Below are 24209 nucleotides of genomic sequence, written 5' to 3'. Positions count from 1 at the left end.
TCACATCCCAGGGCTGCTGAGAGCTGCTAGATAAAAAACTTCATAATCTTAATAATAATTTCATGACACATGTACTAATTCTAGCCTCAGCCGGCACTTCAACATGGCGGAGCAATGGTGCTTAATCCTTATTCCACTCTCCTTATCATTTCCCATCATTGCAGTATTATTTCCCTATTATTAACATAACTATTATCAGAATTATTTATATCGAGGAATTCCCCGGCAGTCCAGTGGTTAGGACTCCATACTTTCACTGTTGAGGGTGTGGGTTCAATCCCTGGTCGGGGAACTAAGATCTCGCATGCCGCACTGTATGGCCAAAAAAATAATAATAATAAATAAATAAACTGTTTAATAGAATTATTTATATCAATTATTGAGCTCCTACCATATTCGAGATGTTCTCTTAGGTGCGTTATAGAAGTCATCTCTAATTTTCACATGAAACTTTCACTAGAGATATGTCCCTATTTCACAAATAAGGGATCTAACTCCTTTTTTAAAAAAAAAAAAGGCAGTTTACTCAGACGAAGTCCAGATTTGAATCGGGGCCTGACTGATTCTGAAGTTCACATTTTTCCCACGTTTCCACCATGTTTCCCAGTCCTTGCTCTTAACAGACGACCTTATCCTCTAAATAGCAAAGACTTTGAAAGAGCCCCTCTCATCTCACAGCGTGCAAGTCACAGGCAAAGAGCCTCTTCTCCAAACTTCATCTCCCCACTCAGCTCCTGAGCTCAGGCACTCTGGCTTCCCAGGTGCCCCCAGCCTGTTGGGAGTTTAATTCATCTCTCTATTGAATTCTCCTCTGGCCACAAAAGGTGCCCTCTGTCCTATGCCCCTTCAAGTGACCTCTCTCTCTTTCCCTTCCCTTCACCACCAAATTTATGATCCAAGATGCTCACTCAGACACATCATCAAATCTCACATGGATGCCAAGCATTACACAACCCTCTCTGTGAGTGTTGTGCAAAAAAATGTTAAACCATAAGGCTTACACCCAAAATGTAGATGAACTTCCCCCAAGTTACCTCGTACAAGCATGTGCACTGTTCCGGGTAAAGGAGAGAAGTGGAGCTTGCGATGTTTGGTTGGTCACAAGGTGAAAAAAGTAGCCATAGCCAGCAGCACACACCCTGTTTCCCTATGGAAATTAAGGATAGTTAAATCATAGTCAGCCCATTACAATAAGGCTGCTGGAAAGAAACACTCTTCTATGTGCTCATTCTGCTTTTTCACTTACTTCCTGCCAAGGTGTATTGATATACCTTGGTTCAAAAATACGCTCATTCCAATAAAGAAGATATGGTGTGTGTATATATAGATATATATAGATATATATACACACACATACATACAATGGAATATTACTCAGCCATTGAAAAGAATGGAATAATGCCATTTGCAGCAGCACGGATGGATGGACCTAGAGATTATCATACTAAGTGAAGTAAGTCAGACAGAGAAAGACAAACACCATATGATATCACTTATATGTGGAATCTAAAATACAACACAAATGAACATATCTACAAAACAGAACAGACTCATGGACATAGAGAACACACTTGTGGTTGCCAAGGGGTGGGGGAGCGGGAAGGATTAGGAGTCTGGGATTAGCTGATGCAAACTATTATACATAAAATGGGTAAACAACAAGGTCCTACTGCATAGCACAGAAAACTATATTCAATATCCTGTGATAAACCATAATGGAAAAGAATATGAAAAATATACATATGTGTAACTGAGTCACTGTGATGTACAGCAGAAATTAAACACAACATTGTAAATCTAAAAATATATATATATATGCTCATTCCTCTTCCTCCAGGCAGTTCAATTTGACTGTACTTTGTCCACCTCAATAGCTGGCATCTCATGTTAAAACGTCCTTGTAAATTTCCACAGTGAGAAGCTTACTTGTGTCACCTCATACAAGCTCTCCTCTTTAGTGTGTAAAAAATACTCCGGAGCAAAGTCGTCCCTAAAGCCAAGTCTCCACAGAGTGTTCTCTCTGATCCTTTGAACAGAAGAAAAAAACTGAGATTATCTGCAATGGTTATTTAATATCAATGCAGATGGTAAGGGATATGCACGTTGGGATGAGACACAGAAAAGGGTTAGAACTGAAAGAGGAAGTTCTGACCCACTCAAGGACAGAGCTCTTCCTCCCAGCCTTTTAGAGAGCTCGAGGAGTTTATTATACCACACTGTGAGTAAGGATTACGACCAAAGACCGCAATCACACCCTTTGAATCATAGCTGTTCTCTATTTATCCTTAGGTTAGCAAACTCATTTCATCCCATAGCTTCAGCCATTCTAGACTAATATTTTATTGGCTTTAATTCTTAAATGAAAGGACTTTACGTTTTATTAAAGGCAGCGCTCTGAACCTGGGTGACCCACTGGCAGTCATTATATAGCAGTACTCCCTACAGAAGGGGATTTTAAAAAGTCTGTTCCTCTCTGGGAGTGCCACATGCTCCACATGCATGTGTGCACACACAAACACACACAGATACGCACCAGCACACAGAAGCAAGCAAAGTCGATACGGAAGAAAAACTGAAATAGGATGTTTTAAAACAAACAATACTCAACTCCTGGCTTATGTGAGAGAAGGAACCAGTACCCCAGCACCTGGAGGCCGTCAGCCTCTGGGGAAGTATGAATGAGGGCCAGAGTTGACACTGAGATGGGAGGCCTGGCCAGCAGGCAGCAGCTGGGACCTGCCCAGGGGAGCCAGCACTTGCTGACACAACCACAGGTACCGTTTCCTGAACATCAGCCAGTAGTTCACTGTGGGCACTGAAGGCTCTCTCACCCTGGGTATCTGTAATCCACCAGCCATGCCTCCTCTTTCACTCCATTACAGAACGCCTTCTTTCTTTGTGCACTAGTGGCCCATTCTTTACTGCACTTCATTCTTTTGGATTCTAAGCATTTCTCCAATTTTCTGAGGCCACTTAAAATTCCAATCACATGTCTTACCACATACTAAAAGTGACTTTTGGACATCATTGAATATGAAGCTGAATCACTATTCAAGATGCTAACATGACTTCAGGACACCTGGGCCATCTCTAGGACCCCAGTTATCTTGGGGTGGCAGAGTCTGGAGCTGTGGTTGTCAGCCAGGGATGATATTGTTCCCCAGAGAGCATCTGGAAATCTCTGGAGACAGTTTTCATTGTCACACTCAGAGGGAGAGGGGTTTTACTAGTATTAAGTGGATAGAGACCAGGGATGCTGTTATATAGAGGACAGCCTCTCACAAATGTGAGAGGCCCCAAATGTTAATACAAGCATGGTTAAAAAAAAAAGTCTAAAGTCTTCACTTGTTCTTGAAATAACTTTCCAGTATCCCATCTCCAAATTTTGATGGAAAGACCAACCTAAATATAAAAACATGGTTAATTACAATAAGAATACTTTGACAGTTTTTACTGGGAGAGTATTTATATCTTTTTAAACAACCAAATCTGCCACTAGACACTCCCCCAAAGAACACTTACTGGCATTGAATCAGTTACCTCAATTCTTCCCTCGTGCTAGGAAACAAGACATGCACTTATGATCTTCAGTTTTGAAATAATCACTGTCACTGGGCTGGCAAATACAAGCATCCAATAGAAGCACCAAATACAGGTGCCCTCATAGAAACACAAGCAAGTAATATGGCTGTTGATTCTGTTATGATTACACAACTGGAACCTTCCTCGGGGAAGCACATATGAAGCTCCACCTTCCACATAGCCGGCGTTGAGTGGCTGTGTCTCTACCACCCCCATGAGCCACAAGAAAGGCCATGAGTATATAAGAATTGAGGGTTAGGGAATGGGGGCTTCTGAAACACCCACCTTTTCTGCAAGTATACAAACAATAAGAAAGTTGCACTGGGACTTCCCTGGCGGTCCAGTGGTTAGGTCTCTGCACTTCCACTGCAGGGGGTTTGGGTTCAATCCCTGGTCAGGGCACTAAGATCCCACATGCCTCGCAGCACAGCCAAAAAAAAAAAAAAAAAAAGGTGCACTAGAGGCTAGAAATGATCATCTCGCTTGGACGTACACCTCTATTTCATTACCAACGAGATGCTACTTCATTACCATGACTCCACGAGGAAGGGAGAGATTCAAACATATGCAGAATATATTTCAAGGACTTCATCCTTATTCATCACCTTGGCCATACAGGTGCTCAGAGAACATGTATTTTGAATGAATGACCAGATTTTTTGAATCATCTTCCCTGGTGTCAATAGTATTTTTGGAGCATCTGGGTGGTCATATATAAATGTTTTCCAAGTGCATTTATAGTTGGGCAGGATATTGCAACTTCGGTCTTCTGTTAGCCAATAAGGCTCACTTTTCTTTTAAAAGAAGCACTTGAACAGTCAGACGACATTACTTTCCAGTCCTTTTTACTCTGCGTTCCAGTTGGGTATGCCACAAACGATTTGTGAGCAGAAACCACATATGTATGCAGGCAGCTGGCGGATTGTGGGGAAGGGTTTAAGGCAAGCAGGGAATTTTGTGTGGAAATCAATTCTTTGCGGAAGTCAATGTATTATGGACATTCAAGCAAGAGAAATTCCAGAGAGAAATTAACTGCCCAAGTAAGCCAGTTCCTTGTGGTGTGCATCTGTAGTCACTAAAAAAAAAAGTGAGTTAACCCTTCAGGCAGCTCTTAAATATACATTAGCTATTGAGTGGAGAGAGCTAGAGAGCTGAAATCGGCCTTTAAACACAGAATTCCTTACAAAATTGATTCACAAACCAGAACAAATTCCCCTCAAATTAAATGGATGTTTTCAAAGGGCTGGTCTTCAGGGGGTTTCTGTTGGCTGTTCTAAACAGGGGTCTGGTCGTGGGAAATGTCCAATGCCCACAGACACATGGGATATTCTGGAGCTCTGGGAGTGAACAGTCTCTCGCTGACGGAGAGCAAAGACCTTCCAGCCTGAGGTCAACATAGGTTATGTCTCCTGGAAAGACGAAGCCTCTGGACAGATAAGAAACACCCATAAAGGCGTCAGAGACTCAGATGCTGGAGTGTGGTGGGGAGACAGCCTGGAAATGAAGTGCTCCGGACACTGCAAGGTGATGCATGCAAAGCCTGGCAAAGCCTATCTAAGGAGTATACAAAGGAATATTCCAAGTTCCTTGGGCATTCAGATGGGAATATCATGTTGAGTCCTCACTAGCAAGAAGGCACAAAGCTCAGGTTTTGCTTCTCAGAAAAACTGCCCTGGACCTGGCTCAGCAGCAGCCTGGGCAGGGAGGCAGGCAGACCACTTGTGGCTATGAAAACTAAAAAGGAATATCGCACTTGAAATCCCCTTATACCAAGCAGGGTTGAGGGTGAGTGAACTGTAAAGATGGCTTCCTGGGAGCCCAGGTGAATTCCATGCACTGGGCAGAGCATTTGGTCCTAGGCTCTGGGTCCGAGCATTCCAGGAACAATATACAACCAGAAATAACTGCAGAGACTTAATTAAGGATCAGCTCCGTTTCTTCCTGCCTACCTGCCAGGCCAGAGATTTTAAGGTCAACTTCTGTATGTAGGAGAGAGGGTTTAGGCTTTCTGGATTGGTTGCCCAGCCACTAGGACTAGGTCACCTTCAAGTCTAAATAAGGGCTTTCATTTACGTAACAGTCTTGTCCCAATGTCGATTTCCTGGTTTTGCCATTGCTCTATGGCGATGGTTATGGTTATGTTACCATTGGGGGAAGCTGGGGGAAGGACACACAGGAGCTCTCTGTTCTATTTTTGCAACTTCTGAGTCTAAAATTATTTCAAAATTAAAAGTTTATAAAAGAAATAGCCTAATGAATACAGTGGCTTTAAAAAAAATGTTTTGCCAAACTGCAAGGAAACTGAAAAGCAAGGTGGGTAAAGGGGTCACAAAAACTGAGCACGTGCAAGGCTTGGCTCCATCCTCTTAAGGGGCAGTCAGCTCTGAACCACTCACAGAGCAGAACATAAACGCCATGCCCCGTGAGACAGTTCCTCACAATATAAGGGATATCTCTCTCTTGAGCATCAGAACAACACTGGAAGAGGACAGGTTTCTCACACACACACACACACACACACACCACTACCACCACCACCCTTATCATTGTTGTTGTAGCCTCCTTACTATCACTTTGGAATAAAAATATATTTCTAAAATATATTTTTCAAAGTACTCTGTGTATCATCCACATAGGACACACCTAATAAACACTAGCTTACTGTTTGCCCACTGACTGAAATGACCTTCGTTGGCACTAAGAGAAGTTCCTAATTTTTAGGTTCTGACACATACTCCCAGTTACACCTATGTCCTTGGTTGTGGCACACTCCAGACAATGGACTATGAAAGAGACAGCACAATGGAACCCCAGTGACGCAGCTGCAAAATTGGAGAGGACTGTGCAAAATTTAACACTGAGAGATGAATTCCACAGGATCTAAATGCTGACACAGATGAAACATCTTACTTGTCAGTCATCAAAATGATTGCAGGATCTTGGAATCTATTCTTTATTTTCCTTTTTCTTCTCCCTATACTTTATGGAATTATACCTACAGCCATTCATTCATTATATTTCATTAATTTTTACTGAGCAACTATTACATTTCAGATGCTGTGCTAAGGTCTAAAAGTTAATAAGCTAATGAAAAGAGAACTACAGAATTTTAAGATCATTGAAGATGAAAATGTCAGGAATTTACCTAATGAATATACTTAATGAATTTACATTACCAGCTTAAACTAAAATCTCATTCTCCAAACACATGCATTGTATTATTTTTCAATTTTGTAAAGTGGATATAAGAGGAAGAAAGTAAATGGATGGAAAGGGAAGGCATCTAACAGAGAACAAACAATTTGTTTTGGGCTCAAATTATTCATTGCTTTCTAGGCACTGCTCTGCAGGTCAGTGTGCAAAGACTCAAGTGACCTATAAGTTTGTAGGCGGCTCTCTGGTTCTCTGCACATATATAGCCAGCTCATTTCTTTTGTTTTGTTTTGCTTGTTTGTTTTGTGTTAGTTTCAGGTATACAGCAAAGTGATTCAGTTATATATACATATATATATACATATATATATATATGTATATATATATACATATATATATATTCTTTTTCATAGTCTTTTCCATTATAGGTTATTGCAAGATACTGAATATAGTTCTCTGTGCTATACAGTAGGTCCTTGTTGTTTATCCACTTTATATATAGTAGCTGGTATCTGTTAATCCCAAACTCCTAATTTACCCCGCTCCCCCCTTTCCCCCTTGGTAACCATAAGCTTGTTTTCTGTTTGTGAGTCTGTTTCTGTTTTGTAAGTAAGCTCTTCTGTATCATTTTTTTTAGATTCCACATATAAGTGATATCATATGGTATTTGTCTCTTTCTTTGACTTACTTCACCTTAGTATGATAATCTCTAGGTCCATCCATGTTGCTGCAAATGGTATTGTTTCATTCTTTTTATGGCTGAGTAATATTCCATTTTATATATATATATATACCACATCTTGTTTATCCATTCATCTGTTGGTGGACACTTAGGTCACTTCCATGTCTCAGAAGCATTGCAAATAGTGCTGCTATGAACACTGGGGTGTACGTATCTTTTCGAACTAGATATACGCCCAGGAGTGGGATTGCTGGGTCATATGGTAACTCTATTTTTAGTTTTTTAAGGAGCCTCCGTACTGTTCTCTGTGGTAACTGCTCGTCAGCTCATTTCTTACTAGTCAAGTAGTGGCCAGAACACCCACCCAGGAGGCAACGAGCTACCCAGTGAAGCAAAGCCAGGCAGCACCTCTGACACTCAAGGTGGGATTTAGATACATTCCAGCCTCCTGAAGGAAAATGACCTGGGCAACCCTGAGGGTCTACTACTTCAGAGTAGTCAAGATTATGTTACCCAAGAAACTAGGCAAAAACGTAACTCTTTAGTCCCCAAAGCTTGCTGGCATAGTTATGCAGCAAACCATGTGGTCACCAACAAGTTAAACGTCACTCTCATTGTTCTGCGTCTACAGGTTGGTTTCCTTCAATCCAGGCACTGCTGCCTCCTGCCCTCACTGGCACATTAGCTGCCCCCATTAGGCACCGAAAATAGGGTGTAAGCACTGTGCTTGGAATAAAGGTAATTAAGAGTCTGGCGGAGGGTTGAGGAGATAACCATGACTTTTATTAGGGGTTATTCAGCTGAAGGTAATTAAAAACAGATGATCAGAGAGGGAGAAGTTCCTTCTCTCCGGTCCTCAGAAACTTGGCATCACTGTCATGACACAGTAGGTACTCAGAGCCAAGTCCTGAAGAGTGAGACCCTTAACCCTTTCATAGATGGTCCATGGGACAAAATTATTGGAAAAGGGGAAACTAAATGGTCTTCCCACTACTCTGATGCAATTCCTCATTCACGGATCTATGGTTAAACTACCAGAAAAATTAATTTCTTAAAGTGTTTAGAGAGAAATTTACCAAGAAGAAGTAATATTAAGTTGTATTAAATAATGGGATAAAAAACCAAGGCCATCAGAGTGTATAGCTGACCCTTGAACAATGCAGGGGTTGGGAGTGCCAACCCTCTACGCAGTCAAAAATCCGCATATAATTTATAGTCCACCTTCCATATATATGATCCCTCGGTGCCCATGGTTCCACGTCCAAGGATTCAGCTAACTGTGGATAGTGTGGTAGTGTAATATTTACTATTGAAAGAAATCCGAGTGTAAGTGGACCCATGCAGTTCAAGCCCGTGTTGTTCAAGGGTCAAATGTAATTCATTCATCCTGGAATGTGATGTGATCTCACACACCTCGTGACTCTGCTGACCCTCAGTTTTGAACACTCTTAAAGGGCAACAATATGACCACATTAGTATAGTAACATAGTGAAGATTTAGTAAGTATTTATTATTGGAATCGAGACCAAATTCAGCAACCACAGCAGATGGCTCAGGAAGATATTTTAGTTTGCATTAATCTAAATGACCAGAAAATAATCAATATCTACTTTGTTTTGCTTTGTATAAATATTGCTTCAAAGGGTGTTCACGGGAATTCTGAGGGAAGTGATAGCATTTATCCTAAAGCATCGTTTAACCCAAAATCATAAAGTAGTTTCCTGTTACCATTGTGCAGCTAGTAGATGCTGCATACCACACCACTGATGCTGCCACTCTGGATAACTTCCGGAGTGAATTTTATGCCTCTCATTTCTGACCGTCCTGGGAGCTGAAGATCTTACCTCTATAACATTGGTGGGATCGCGGATGTAGATACCAGAGGGTGTCACCATTTCAGTACTGGAAAGTCCCTCGGCGCCAGAAACACTGATGATCACATTGTTTCTTATTATATTCCCCTGTTCTGACCAGTCTAATTTAAGAAAAGGGGATTCACCAACATAATTAAAATGTACTCAACTCAACGTTCTTATTTCTACTAATACACGTTATAGTTCTCATCATGCATATACGTATATGTATATATATAAACATCTAGTGTGTTCAGCAAATTTAAGATATCTAACATACTGCCAGCAGGCTTGTCTATAAAATGTATGACGACTTAAATGGATGGTAACAGTTTTAAAACCAGTTTACATATTTACCATTTTCTCTTCCAGGAATAACCTCCCAAGGGATATACCTTATCTCAGGGGACGCACCTGAGAACAAAAGATCATGTTAGCTTAGCATGTTTCACGCCACCCAGGAAAATGAGAGATGCTGAAATACTATTTCTTTTTTTTTGGTGTGGCTTGTTTTGATTTTGTGTTGTGTTTTTATCTATGAACCAGACAAACAGATTCAGATTATGTGAACTTTTTAGTTCTAGAGTATCATGAATCAGAAGCTCATTTTAAATTAAAAAAATAACAACAAAGAGATAGATCTACCGTTTTACTTCTTAAGAAGAGTCTGACTGTCTTCTTAGTTAAATGTCACACACCCCTGTGTCAGGTCCAGCCCCATCCTTAGCTGTTTGAATTGGCCACCAGCCATCTGCATGCCCTTCTCTTCCCCTGAAAGAGCGGGAATGTCCTGGAGGAACAGGTTAGACAAGACCTGAGACCCTCACAGTCAAACCAGAGGTTTGAAATAGAAGAGAATAAAAGAGCACGGGCCATGCTACACAGAGATCAGCCACTTACATGGTATCCACACAGAGCAACCCCACAGACCCCCTTTCTTCTAGGTCTTTAGGTGTCTGGGCTTCCCATGTCACTTCATGAGTCTGAGTTTGCAAACTCATCTTGCATGATTGAGTACATTATCTAAAATGCACTGACAGATATTCTAATTCCATCACCTGTAATGCAGTAGATGTCAAGAGCCTCCAATTCACGATATCCAAGCACTCAAGGCCAAATTCCTCCTGCAGGTTTTCTTCCTTGCCTAGTTAATGTCTATTCCATATACTTGTTTCCTCCTAAAATAATATTGTTAGGGTACCTCCCTGAATTTCTGCCCCAGGTTTCAAAAAACTTTTCCCTTACAGCAACAAAAGTAAGAATAAGCAAAGTCAATCCTCCACGTGTTAGTCTGACTGCCCTGTAGCTGTCCTTTTCCAATCAAAAGATTTTCCTTCACCTGATGACTTCTATTGTCCTTAGCTCTTTGCCTTTTCGAGCTTGAGTTAGTTTACATGATCCATAATTTCCCACTAAACAGTTTCCCTCTCAGGGTTAGAACCTTTCTAGCGTTTATCTTAACAGATCATTCCTAAATGAAACATACACATTTTCTCATTGATGATATCACAGAATTTATTTAAATAGAAAACACTATCTAACAAGTACAGTTAGAGTCTTACTTTCTGTGAAAACCTCTGATTTGCTTTTTTATTCCAATATAACCAAAGACCCGTTGTTCATTAATACATTCACTTCTTTCAACAAATATATCTCCAAGTGCACTAGTTAAGGTGCTAAGTGCGAAGGGGAAAATGTTCACATGAAATCTGGCGGTAAAACACATGATCAGAAACATGATATATAATTTTTAAATCAATAAGTAATGATTGTTGGTAAAAGAGCTCAGACAGACGGACTTGCCTTGGGAGTGTGGGGGAGACACTCTTACAGGAGGAGAGTGAGTGGTATGAGCAGAAGGAAAGAGTCGTGCAAAGGCCCTGATGCAGGAGAAAGCGTGGTCTTTAGAAAGAATTAAAATAAAATAGGTCCGTGCAGTTAGAGTACACAGGGAGAGGACAATAGCAGGATAAGTGTACCAAGGTTAATAAAGGCAAAATCATTAAGGGAGTCTTTTAAGCCAGAGTAAGGATTTTGGATTGTGTTCTAAGAGAAATAAGAAGTTCTTAAAGGGCTTTAAGGAGAGGAGTGATATGATGCAATCTGAGATTGTTAAGGATAATTCTAGGCATCGCAAGGGGAATGAACTTTAGGAAACAAAAGTGGATACAAGTGACCATTTAGAAGATTCTTGAAACATGGGCTTCTTCAGCAAGCCACAAGAGCAGCAAAGAACAGAATTCAACATTTTTAACTCCCTGTTCAACATCCAGGTTTGACACTCCATGAGACTGCACAAACACCTATTTATGTGACTTTGAATTATTGTTAAAATTACTGACAATAAATTTTAAAATCTCCCATTGTATATTTATTAACCTGAACTGAAATGCCATCTTTAAAAATCAGTTTCCTCAGAAACAGACTCAGAGACAGAGAACAGACTTGTGGTTGCCAAGGAAGGGGTGGAGGAAGGAAGGATTGGGAGTTTGGGATTAGCAGATGCAAACTATTATATAGGATGTATAAACAACAAGGGCCTACTGTATAGCACAGTGAACTATATTCAATATCCTGTGGCAAACCATAATGGAAAAGAATATGAAAAAGAATATATATATATATATATATATATATATATATATATATATATATATATATATATATAACTGAGTCACATTGCTGTACAGAAGAAATTAACACAACGTTGTAAATCAACTACACCTCAATAAAATTTAAAAAATAAAAATAAATAAAAAATAAAAATCAGTTTCCTATTGGTAAAGCTTAGTTAGCCAATCAGTAATGACTAAATTTAAAATTAGAATTTTTAACTACGGCCTATTTCTAATGATCAGAGGCTAAAGTTTTTACAAATTGGAAATTTAAATTTGGGGATGATTCCTTTTATAAAATGATGTGTCCTCCACCAGAATGCCAAAATTAAACAAGCTTGTTTCACTTACCCAACAGCAACGTGTGGCCTAAAATATCGTAGAACACGTTACTGTCCACCTTCAGGCCCAAGGTCCTGGCCATGCTGAGGCCTCTGCTGAAAGATCGCCACATGGTACAGCCCTGCATGTAGGAACCTGAACAGCAAAGAGGAAGGTAAAAATTAGATGGGAATCTCGAAGGTTCCTCACATTCTGTTAATCATCTCCAAAGCAAGCTAGAATATAACTAAGAACATTCTCCCACACAATATATAAAACTCAAGAAATAAGGAGTTGGCAGCATAAATCAAATCAAGAAAATGGGCAGCACAGACCAAGGTACCTCAAAGATACCAAAGATAAGCAGGGTGGAATCCAAGGACCACGTGTTAGTAAAGAAAACCACCTGAGAAAGAGACAGTATGGCCAAACCACAGAGGAATGCGTGGCCGTCAAGATTTCCTACTGGCCGTCATCTTTGGTATCTACTCTGATCACAATATGGTGGACAGCAGCTCAAAAGATGTTAAGGACGATGTGAAGAGTACTGCTTATGGACCAACCCTGATCTCTGAAAACTGCCTCTGGCATGAGGAGAGGTAGTCATTATTTCCTGAGCTACAAAGTAATTTTTTTAATTGAAGTATAGTTGATTTACAATGTTTCAGGTATATAGCAAAGTTATTGAATATAACCACCGTTGAATACGGTGGTTTGTGAAACTGAAGGGGAAATACCCTCTACCATACTAAGAGACATTGACATTTTAGGAAATCCATTACACTGGCTCCATGGCATATTTTATGATCCCCAAATCAATGTATGTGGACTGAATCAATCAATAAATAAATATTTACTGAGTATCAACTATATATTTCAGGAATTGTGCCTTGTGCCAGAGACATAAAGATGACTAAAACTAAGTAAATTCTGAACTTGTGTATCTTGAGTCTGATGGAGGAAACTCACATTAAAATAATAAAAATGTATTATTTGGATAGTAAAATTATAAATCCTCAAAAAGGAGTTTTGTATTATTTCCAGGTAGTGAGAGAGATTATATCAACACCAAATGTTTGAAGTATTGGAAAAATGACTTTGGATTACGTAATAATTTGACTTTTAAATTGGGACTCTCAAGAAAATTCTCAACTATGATGTCCCCTAGACACAGAGCCTGTAGATTCCCCTCGACCTCAGCTCCCCCAGTACCAGACGCCCTCACATCAGTCACCAATGAGTTAACCCATCCATACCCACTCACGTAGGAAACACTGCCTGCTGCAGACTTTTCCCGACTCCAGACCTCCACCATAACGTCACTCCATCAGAATACACCTGCTCATCTGAACAACCAGGAAGTACTAATGTGTTTACAGAGCTATCTATTGTGGGTGGAGGTCAGGGCTCGGTAAACCTTTAAAAGCAGCTTGCATGCAAAGATTCCATCACTCTCCAACTCCAGTAACTGGGGACAGTTGGCCATACAGGTCATGGGAGTCTGTAGGGCATGAACCAATAAAGGATTCTTTGGCAAGCATGCCAGAAGTTTCTAACCTCTGTGTTTATGGGTTTCCCCCTCCCAGGAAACACATTTGCATTTTAACAGAGACCTACAGGAGATAATGTATTAATTCAGTGGATTTCAAACTTCTGTTAAGCACCGACCCCTTTTTCAAATAAAACTTAATGTATATAAATAAATAAGAGTGCAGGTACTCTGAAGCAGAGGTTGAGGAGGCAGATTAAGTGAGTTTTTGATGGGGGTGTTGATTATGTTCATTGATAACTTGTATGTGACTACTCCCCTCACTTCTACCGGAACTGGCCCACATCAAATATTCCTCAGCATCATAAGCACCATGAGGCCGAAGAAACAGAGAGAAGGACACAAAGATACTGATGGTCCTAATGTACTAGGGAAAGAGCCATGTGAGGAACCATCCTCCTATAGGGGCGTAAAAAGAAATAAATGAGGTGGAAGAGATCTGGAAAATTAGGATAAATAGACATTCTTGGCATGCAGATGATTTGAAATAAGAAAAAAAAAATGCTACAGCTGGCTAGCCAGGATCTTGCTTTCGATGACCTCAAGGATTACTTTGTCACTACCTGTTGAAATCCTAGCACCTCTCAAGGCCCACCTGAACCTCCAATATGCCCTGATGTGCTTTGCCAGGCATCAACCCCCAGAGCACCACCCTATCAAGGAAGGCAAAGCTGGCATATGTGGGTGCTGAGGTGCTAAGGTCTGGGGAGCATAACTGTGAGACGGAGCTGCTGTCCTCATCACTCAGCATCTGTACCCAAGTCTCCCATCTCTGTATATCAGATTCTGGCATTGGCGTTTTGCCCTGGATGCTCCCACGTCCCTCCAACTTTGATCTCAGAGCCTTCATCAGTACATCTGGTCACATTCTTCTTTTCTGATTCTGATCTTTTTTACCTACTTGTTCCCACCTGCCTTGGATGTCTCCTACTTCCTTCCTATGTCTTCAGGTCTGGCCAAGATCTGCACACTCTGCCCACTCTATATCCCCCGGAAGAGTGCCTGGTTCTCAGCCATTCTCTCCCATTTTCCCAGCAGGAGATTCCTCTGCGTTAGGACATCTTCACGAAGTGCTTTCCGCTAGCCTTGATTGATGATTTACACTATTCAATGTCAATCTGCCTGCAGTCACAAAGCCAGTAAATCATAGTGGCAGGATTCAAAACACAGATTTGTGTGGTTCCCTCCACATCTGTTGTACCTATAGTGACATTTCTCAAAGGGTACTCCTTGGATTACTTGTTCCAGAATCAGAAGGTTTGTTAAAAATTCAGATCTCTAGGCCCACTTTATATCAGAATTTGTCTCAGCAGGGTCTCTAAGTGAGAATTTTAATAAGCTCCCCAAGTGACTTTTTAGGCATGTTAAAGTTTGAGAATCACAGATCTAGGGTATAGTTATCCATCTCTGACCCCCCCCCCCATGTCCCCACATACCACCTACCAGGACCCCTTGCATGGAGAGCCTAGAATATGGAAGAGGAAAGAAAAATGAGATGTTATGCCTGGGCCTCCTTACCTCTCAGAGCTCCCACCAGAGTCAGCGAGCTCGCATGCTTACAGAAGGCTTGCCCCAATTCCCGGAACTGCACTCCCTTCAACTGGACCCAGCTGGGCTCCTTCGGAAAAGACTGAATGATGACTCTGGCCCCCAGATCCCTGGATCCCAGCATCTTCTCACTCTTGAAATACAAACAGTTCTGCAAATCACCTGAAACACAGAACGAAGTCAAGGGGAGCAGAAGTATGTACAATAGGCTTCGGGACAAATCTCCCAGTACGAAAGGCACTGTTGGCACAAAGGGCAAACCATGATTGTTTATTTCCTTTAATAATCTTACTTCCCTTTTACTTTGATTCTCCTCTTTGGATTATTAATTAAAACATCCAATAACTAGGACATGATGTTGCCTTCACTCTATTATTTCCAGAAGCCCCCAAATCAATCACCTTAATTACTGTCACAAAGAGGTTGACTAGAACCCACAAACCCAACCTAAATGGATACTTATTTCAATCTAAAAGATCCCCCGGAGGGAGTGTGCAATCAAATGACCCTCTCGTGGTGGATAATTGTAGGGAAGAGATGTGAGCGCTGAATGTAACCACGGCTCTTTTTAGTCTTGAGATGTCCAGTGGGGCTTTCCCGATATTTTGCCGCTTTATGGTTTGGAGGCACAGCAATCATGCCACTGAAGAAATGGCAGAGGGCTCCAGAGGAGTGACTGAGCAGCCCCCCACACCAGGGCCTCCTTCCCAGCACAGCCGCTAGTGAGAACAGCAGACAGCATGAACACAGTACCACACGCAACTACCAAAGCGTTGTGACCTCAGGGTCCAGACGCTTTGTGTTGACACATGGCATTTGGTGGTGTGGACTGACCTCAGGATGGAGAAGAAATCATCTCCTGAATTAACTCTTTATTATCCAGGTGAATAAACCAAAGAAGAAATGTCACTAATACAAAATGATGGACCATTCAACAGTCATTTGCCAGCACCCAAAGCATGAATGTATGAGGTGAATAAAGAGGTGTTTTATATTTGTACAGTTTGTCACAATTTTGATTATATATGGCATTGCTCCATAATATTTTCCAGTGTCCAGGCCTCTTGTTATTGTATTTGGCTACCTTGTTCCCATACTTGAGCCCCACACAAAGAAGAGGTGAGTGACATATTATTTTTTTTAATAAGGGTCTATGAATTTTGTTTTATTTTTAGAATTGTTTAGTAATGTTTAAGAGTTGTCGTGTAACTAGGGTTTTTTTTTCCATTAGGAGACAACAGATTTATACTGGTGTAAACCTAGAAGCATGGTCTCTCTTGCAGCATGATCAAATGCCATGATTTGTACAATATGATCTGAGAATACCTGTATGAGAATTACCAAGAGAGTTTGAATAGACTGCAGGTCCCAATTCAGCAGAATTGTTAAAGTTGGCAGCCACTGGATTCTAACCCACTGGATGCAAACATTTTTTTCAGAATGACACATTTATGAGCTAGATGACTAGAGGGGTGGGGAGTGGGATCAAGGTCCCTCTTACCCAACCACATCCCAACATTACACCCACAGGCATCTATACATAGGCATGACTCAAACCTTTAACTCCAGCCTTGACATTTCTTCCAGGCTCCAGACACTACCAGACATCTCTACTCACATGCTGGCCTGGCATCTCAGCCCCGACATGTACAAAATTAAACTCATGATCTCCACCCTCCCACCCCCAAAACCTGTTCCTCTTCCCATCTCAATAAATAGCCTCCTCATCCATCCAGAGCTCATGCCTGGGAGTCATCCTTGACACTCACACCATCCTGGACCAAAGTTGACAAATGATGTCTTCACAACATGTGAAAGCCTCATAATCCACAGCCTGGGAAACCAAAACATAACCCACTAAACTAACCATCCCTGAAATAGATGTTTAATAGGTACATCAGTGTGATTCAGTGCCTGTTATTCTTCTAGAAGATAAATTGACTTTTTCAACCACTTACTTAAAGTATGTGGTAATTTCACTCAGAAAACAAACTCTAAAACTGGGGGTGGTGGAGGGAGGGAAGAGCCTTACAGGTCTAACCCATAAGAATGTGCTGCCTGTATCCCTGACTCTGGCATTAATCAGTTTTCCTGAGAATTTTAGAAGAGGCCTGGAATCAGTGTCAAGACTTCATTATAACCTCTAACCTGGAAATTTAATTCAACTCTCCAGATTTCATTATTTAACATGAATATTTTTCCCCAGAAAAATAATTACTTTCTCAAGCAGATACTTTTGTCTATCTCTTTCACAAGGGAGTTGAAGGCAGGAGGGGAAATGATGACTTATCAAGAGCATTGTGAAAACTACAGAATATTAGGAACATGCACTTGAAAGAAGTTAACCATACCACTTATCATTGGACAGTAAGAACATTCTATTTCACCCACTGGACTTCCCAACAAAATGTTTCTCTACCTTCTGAAGCATTGACCCCCTGGCATGAAGCAAGGAGCTGCACCCTCTCATCAGTGAGATTTCCCTGTATGGTAACACTCCTGCTGAGGAGAACCACCATGACCTTTAAAACATGGAGCTCTCCAGCCACCCAGTTCTCTGTGGAGTTGTGAGAATATCTGAAACAAAGAAAAAGAAAATGACACATCTGAAGATATCACCCAAAATCTTTGTTGTTGCATTATTCTTTTTTAACATCATTATTGGAGTATAACTGCTTTACAATGGTGTGTTAGTTCCTGCTGTATAACAAAGTGAATCAGCTATATGTATACATATATCCCCATGTCCCCTCCCTCTTGCGTCTCCCTCCCACCCTCCCTATCCCACCCCTCTAGGTGGTCACAAAGCACCGAGCTGATCTCCTTGTGCTATGGAGCTGCTTCCCACTAGCTATCTATTTTACATTTGGTAGTGTATATATGTCAACGCTACTCCCTCACTTCGTCCCAGCTTCCCCTTCTCCTTCCCTGTGTCCTCAAGTCCATTCCCTACATCTGCATCTTTATTCCTGTCCTGCTCCTAGGTTCATCAGAACCTTTTTTTTTTTTTTCCATATATACGTGTTAGCATACAGTATTTGTTTTTCTCTTTCTGACTTGCTTCGTTCTGCATGACAGACTCTAGGTCCATCCACCTGACTACAAATAACTCAATTTCATTTCTTTTTATGGCTGAGTAATATTCCATTGTATATATGTGCCACATCTTCTTTATCCATTCATCTGTCGATGGACACTTAGGTTGCTTCCATGTCCTGGCTATTGTAAATACAGCTGCAATGAACATTGTAGTACATGACTCTTTTTGAATTATGGTTTTTTCTGGGTATACGCCCAGTAGTGGGATTGCTGGGTCATATGGTAGTTCTATTTTTAGTTTTTTAAGGAACCTCCATACTGTTCTCCATAGTGGCTGTATCAATTTACATTCCCACCAACAGTGCAAGAGGGTTCCCTTTGCTCCACACCCTCTCCAGCATTTATTGTTTGTAGATTTTTTGATGATGGCCATTCTGACCGGTATCACTCCAAATCTTATTAGGAATAGTAAGCCACTAAATTAGCCTAATTCTCCATCTGGGGCTCTGTTTCTTTAGAAACTCATATAAAGAAGAGTGAACTATCATCACAAGTATGTGAAAATTAGGAACTATGCTGACTATTGCACTGACCATCTACTGCAAGACAAAAGTTCTAGAGTCCTACCAGAGAAACTTATTTAAGAAGTCTTAATCTTCCAAATGTTTCATGCTTCGTAATCTTCTTGTCAAAATGTCTACTATTATTTCATGTAAAACTACGTTATTGAAAGACAAACAAATGTCAGACACCAACACAGTGAAGACCTCATCTTCTTCCATCTAAAAGGAGCCAAGGTGACATGCAGTACCTCAAGGGCGACCTCAGATGGAGGTCTGTATTCTGCGCAGTCTCCACAATGACAATCTCTTCCAAGGGCTTGGCGCCTTCTGCACCCATCCCACTGATGACAATGACTTCATCCCCCGTGTGCCAGTCCACAGCATCTTCCAGAGCCAACACTGTGTCACGGGCATAGGCAGCTGCTCGAAGATGGGTGACCACTACTTCTGGGAGTGAACCTAAAGTAAATCCGAGGGAAACTTGCCTTTAGACATTTTTAAAACTTAATATGAACGTGATGCTATTCAGCCAAAAAAATCCTGTGAAAGAAGAATCTGGGAAAGCAAGCTTCAGGCTCAATAGGCACCAATGCCTTCACTTTTTTGGATATTGGGTTTTTTTTGTCTGTCACCCAGGGACAATAAAAGTAATCCAGGATAGAGAACGATATGGGGTGAAAAACACAGGAATTGGAGTCAGACTAACTTTACAGTTGAATCACAGTCTTGCCATAGTCTAACTATGATTCTTTGGGTGATATACTTAAAGGTTGGTCTCAGTTTCCTCAGTTACAAAGCAGAAGCAGCAAAGCCTTCCCTCCTGGGGGTTTAGGACGATTCGATGAGAAAATATCTGTGAAACAACTAGCGTGGACCTTGCCACATAACAGACCCTCAATATATTTTAGTCTTCTCTCTTCCTCTCTTCCTTTCTTGCATCACACTGTTTTGAGGATGAAATTGGTCACCTCTTTCTTCTTCCAAGTAGACTCTCCAAGATAGAGGTTCACCATGTATTTCTAAACTGAAGACTTCAACTCACTGTACAAATAGTAACAGTAGAGTTAAAAGTCAAAATTACCCTCAGAATGGTTGTCCTAAGTCTTAGGGTATCAAGTGACCCCCTTATACTCTAAGACAAGGTGTATCCAGGAGAGGATGGCTCAGCAAAGCTGAACAAGGGGGGACGTGTGACTCTAGACACCTTGGTTTGTTTTAGGCTTCAGGGCAGCCGTCTGATCCTCCCCAAACCAGTATGCTGCTCCTTAACCAGCCTCGTAGTTTACTCTGGCCTTTTCCAGCAAGGGTCAAGGCAAAGATTTTTTTCCAGCCATTACCTGAAGCAATACCTCAGAAAACAAAAGGCTGACTCCCAGCTCCTCCTTTCCTCAGCACATTTCCTTCCTCCTTCGCAACAGATCATAATTTACCTCTAGCCCACAGCAACTTCCTGTCTTCCCTTGTTGCACTAAAGTAATAATACTTGAATCTCTAACTACAGAGGTGGGCAACAATAAATCATTTTCAAATTATTTTAAACTTCCCTCTTTATTTATTTGTCTATGTTGGGTGGCGGGGGCATTGTGCCAGTAATGTTGTTCTAGGCTTAGGAAGGTCTCTGGGTTAATGATGTCATTTCTGAAGTTTACTTGGGCAATAATTTTATCTTAAAAAAAATTCCCAGGGTTCAAAATTTCTAATTATAGAGCAGGTGAAAATTAAGACATAAATCATCCCAAAAAGAAAATAATTTTAATTTTATTCCTGGTTTGTATGTTTTAACCTTTGGGAACAATAAATGAAATAAAGTCTATTTTGATGTATATGCATATGTATGTGAATTTCTATGATCTGTTCTTGAATGTCTGCACAGAAAAATCTCTAATATGCATAGAAAATGTTTGTCAATGACAGAATTCTATTAAACGCTGTGATCAATGGTTCATAATACTCAACAAACACCTGCTGTGCACCTATCAACAAGCAGCTACATGTGGCAGAACCAAGAACAGGCACAACAAAGATATTTTTTAGCTAATCATTCTTATAAATAATAGTCAAGTCAGAATGAATGGGAAAAAATCACAGAGAATCTTTGAAGTGAATTTTTAAATATTAACATAAACTTAAGACCTTTAAAATGTTGACAGAGCCTCTGGAAAGCAGTAAAATTATCTCATAATTTATTCGCTCTCATTGCAAAAACAACACACCTCTACATGTCTGACTAAAACATCAACCTGAGTGTTTCATGAGTGCCAGCCTCATATTTGCAGCTACATAGCAGATATGGCTATTTGGATGAGTTACCATCATCTCAAACTGGAGAATGTCAAAATAAATTTAATAATCACCTGAGCTAGACCCTCTGCAAACAGCTTTTATTCTTCTGACCATTATGCATTGTTCTTTTTTAATTACATCCCTTCTTTGTTCATTAACCTGCCGTATCTGCCTACAGTACTCAGTAACAAAGGCACAAATTCCCTTCTTGACTTTCAAGAGTCTCCTTAATCAAACTCCACTGTATGGTCTCTGACTCCTGAATAAACTCTCCATTCCAGGAAGCCTCTTTACTGTACTTCTTCTCATTTAACAGGATCATTCCTACCTCTACCCCTTTGCCCGTTCTATCCCTTCCACCGGGTGCCCAGTTTTCTTCCCCTCATCTGCTCTCCTAAAAACAGCTCAAGCCTCATCTCTTCTGTTGGAGGTCAGGGAGCACTTCAGCCCATGCCGATATCCACTGCCTCCTGTAGACACCACGGTGGTAAGGGGGTTCTTATGGAGTAAAAGGTCAGTGTACGTCTGGGACTAGGCAAGCCACATGTCTGGCTGGATTGTGGGCCATTTGACTGAGTTGCTTTGCATGGGAGAAGAAGTTTCCACAAAGGAACAGATAGGAAAGGATGACAGAGATGGTACGGGGTCTGTCTCAGACATGGGCTCTCTCTCATGGACCCATGACTGAACCTGAGGAAAGAACCTGAAGGAACTCTCCAGATGGATTCTGTACCTGATGCTCCTCTGCCTGGGATTCCTTCATCAACTCACTCTGCCTCATTCTTCAGAATGATGTTCAACTTGGTCCTTCAGAGAAACCTCTGAGACCTCCAAAGTAGGTCAAACCCTGATTTATAATCTGTCATATCACTGTGTCCCTCTCCTTTCTAGCACTTAACACATGTGGTTTGGCCTCTATTACTGTCATTCTCCATCTCCCCTATTAAACATGGCAGCAGAAGTTATACCTATATTTGCCCACCATCATAGTACCAATGCATATCACAGTGTCCTTTATATAATAAGTGTTCAATAAATATGTACTGAAGGAGGAAAATCATGATGGAAACATGGAGAAGCAAGCATCCCAAAGTTTTGGCACCCAGATGGTCAGGTGGGAACCCAAGTGGCAAGAGTGGTTGCCTTTGGTTCCATCATGGAGCACAACCCTCCCACACCTGAGGGTTGGACCACCTGGGCAGCAATGAAAGTCTGCACCCTTGGCACCCTGTGTTCAGTATTATCATGGCAGGTACCCGAAGCAAGGGCAGCAGGGCAGCCCCCAGCTGCCTTCCTGAAGGGAGCACAATGACCAAGAAAACCAAAATAAGAGGAAAATAGACTAACTGATGAAATTGCCATGAGAACACCTATAACAAGCAGGCAGGGATGTTGGTAAGGGCTGGAGGATCTGTGAGAGTTGGGGGAGGTGAGCAGGAATACTTTGGTTATCACTATTGAAATATCCACAGGCTGAGAGTGTTCAGGGAGGCCTGGGGAGACTTGAGTGATGCAACCTATAGTCAGCACCATATATTTCATACTAAGTTATTCTGTAATTATTACAGTACATATGTCTCTTGCCCCACCTTGAATGCAGGGCCACTGCCTCATGTCTCCTTTACAAATGTCACAATTTCTAACACAGCAGTCAACTGGGTTCATGATTAGCATTCAACTCATAGGGATTTAAATTATTCTGACTATTGCCATATGGACAATCACTTACAAACCTTCATCAGATATATACCTAAATGAGCATATGATATCCAGCATGTAAAAAGCTGAAAAACAACACAAACATTATTGAGAATTTAGAATAAATCCAACCTATGCTAAGTAGTGTTACTCTGAAGTAAGAACTGTTGGTTTTCTGGGTTTTGCTTTGTTTTGTTTTCCTTTTAACAGACTGTGTAGATTAGGAAGCTAAAATAACGCTTCCAGGACAAAATCACACAGTAGGAGATGTCAGCGCCAAGTTCTGAAACTGGCTCTTCTGAATCCAGAACCAAAGAACTGGACACCTAATGGAATTCTAGCCTCTGGAAGTAACTGTATATTAACTGTACCCAATTAGCTTTGATACTCAAAACATTATATCCTTTACTTTATAAATACTATTTAAAAGCCATACAAGGTAGATCAACCGACTTCTCTGATGAAAACAGCATCATACACATTTCAAATGTGAGTCATTTCACTTCACAGAACTCTTCAGAAACCCAGCTCGGGTGTCTCCCTTCCTTTCTGTACCACAAATAAAAAAAAAAAGAAAAGAAAAGAAAAAAGAAAAACCATATAAAAATACAGTTTAAAAAGCTCAGTAATTTATGCATATGCTTACAAGAAACAAGATTATGCTCTTGACTCGTAATTTAATACACTGTTTAACCTCTTTGGGCTTTCAACTTTGACCTGTTAACCAACAAACTACTAATTTACTCCCACTAACGACTTCTACTCATAATTGTATTTCCTACAAATTGTTATTCAAGCATTTCAGTGCCATTCATCCATAATTACACAGGCCCAGAGAATCATCTTGCCAAATGGTCATGGAGAGAAAGAAAATCATCTTTGTGGGTTAACACACTTTAAAATCACTAATTATCCTCTGTTTGTTTTGTAGGACTTCAATCGTTCAATTTATTCCAAGTGAATAACTGCCAAGACCTTTCCAAATCAGTAAAGGGCAGGGGGAGGGGGAAAGGGGGGGGAAGAGGGAGAGAGTGAGAGGAAGGAAGGCAGAGAGGGGAGGGAGGGAAAGAGGGAGGAAAGAATCATTTCATCAAAATCATGTTCACATCACAACAGAAATATAAAGAAATTCACAAAAGAACTAGAAGTATTTTTCTCAAATATATGTAAATTATTTCCCCTTATTTCTGCATGCAGCTTCACCATTATCCATAGCAAAACAATGAATGCTATCTTTTCTTTTGTGTAGATGAACATCCGTCAAGCACTGGCAAGACAGACATAAAGGGAACGGAGTCACTGCCCTCTGGGGTCCATGAATAG

General features: G+C 40.9%; 1 protein-coding gene across 1 annotated transcript in view; it reads right to left on the bottom strand.

Annotated features, from left to right (window-relative positions):
* The window catches only part of PKHD1 (PKHD1 ciliary IPT domain containing fibrocystin/polyductin), a 432943-nt gene that overhangs the window by 232907 nt on the left and 175827 nt on the right, over positions 1-24209 (bottom strand). Inside the window, 7 exon segments of the mRNA XM_036869192.1 lie at positions 1035-1147; positions 9262-9392; positions 9628-9684; positions 12237-12362; positions 15274-15465; positions 17723-17880; positions 19154-19364. Of these exon segments, the coding sequence (XP_036725087.1) occupies positions 1035-1147; positions 9262-9392; positions 9628-9684; positions 12237-12362; positions 15274-15465; positions 17723-17880; positions 19154-19364 (988 nt within the window).

This window comes from Balaenoptera musculus, chromosome 11 (assembly GCF_009873245.2).
Source record: "Balaenoptera musculus isolate JJ_BM4_2016_0621 chromosome 11, mBalMus1.pri.v3, whole genome shotgun sequence".
NCBI classification, from domain to species: domain Eukaryota; kingdom Metazoa; phylum Chordata; class Mammalia; order Artiodactyla; family Balaenopteridae; genus Balaenoptera; species Balaenoptera musculus.
This window is presented reverse-complemented; position numbering and strand designations above follow the sequence as displayed.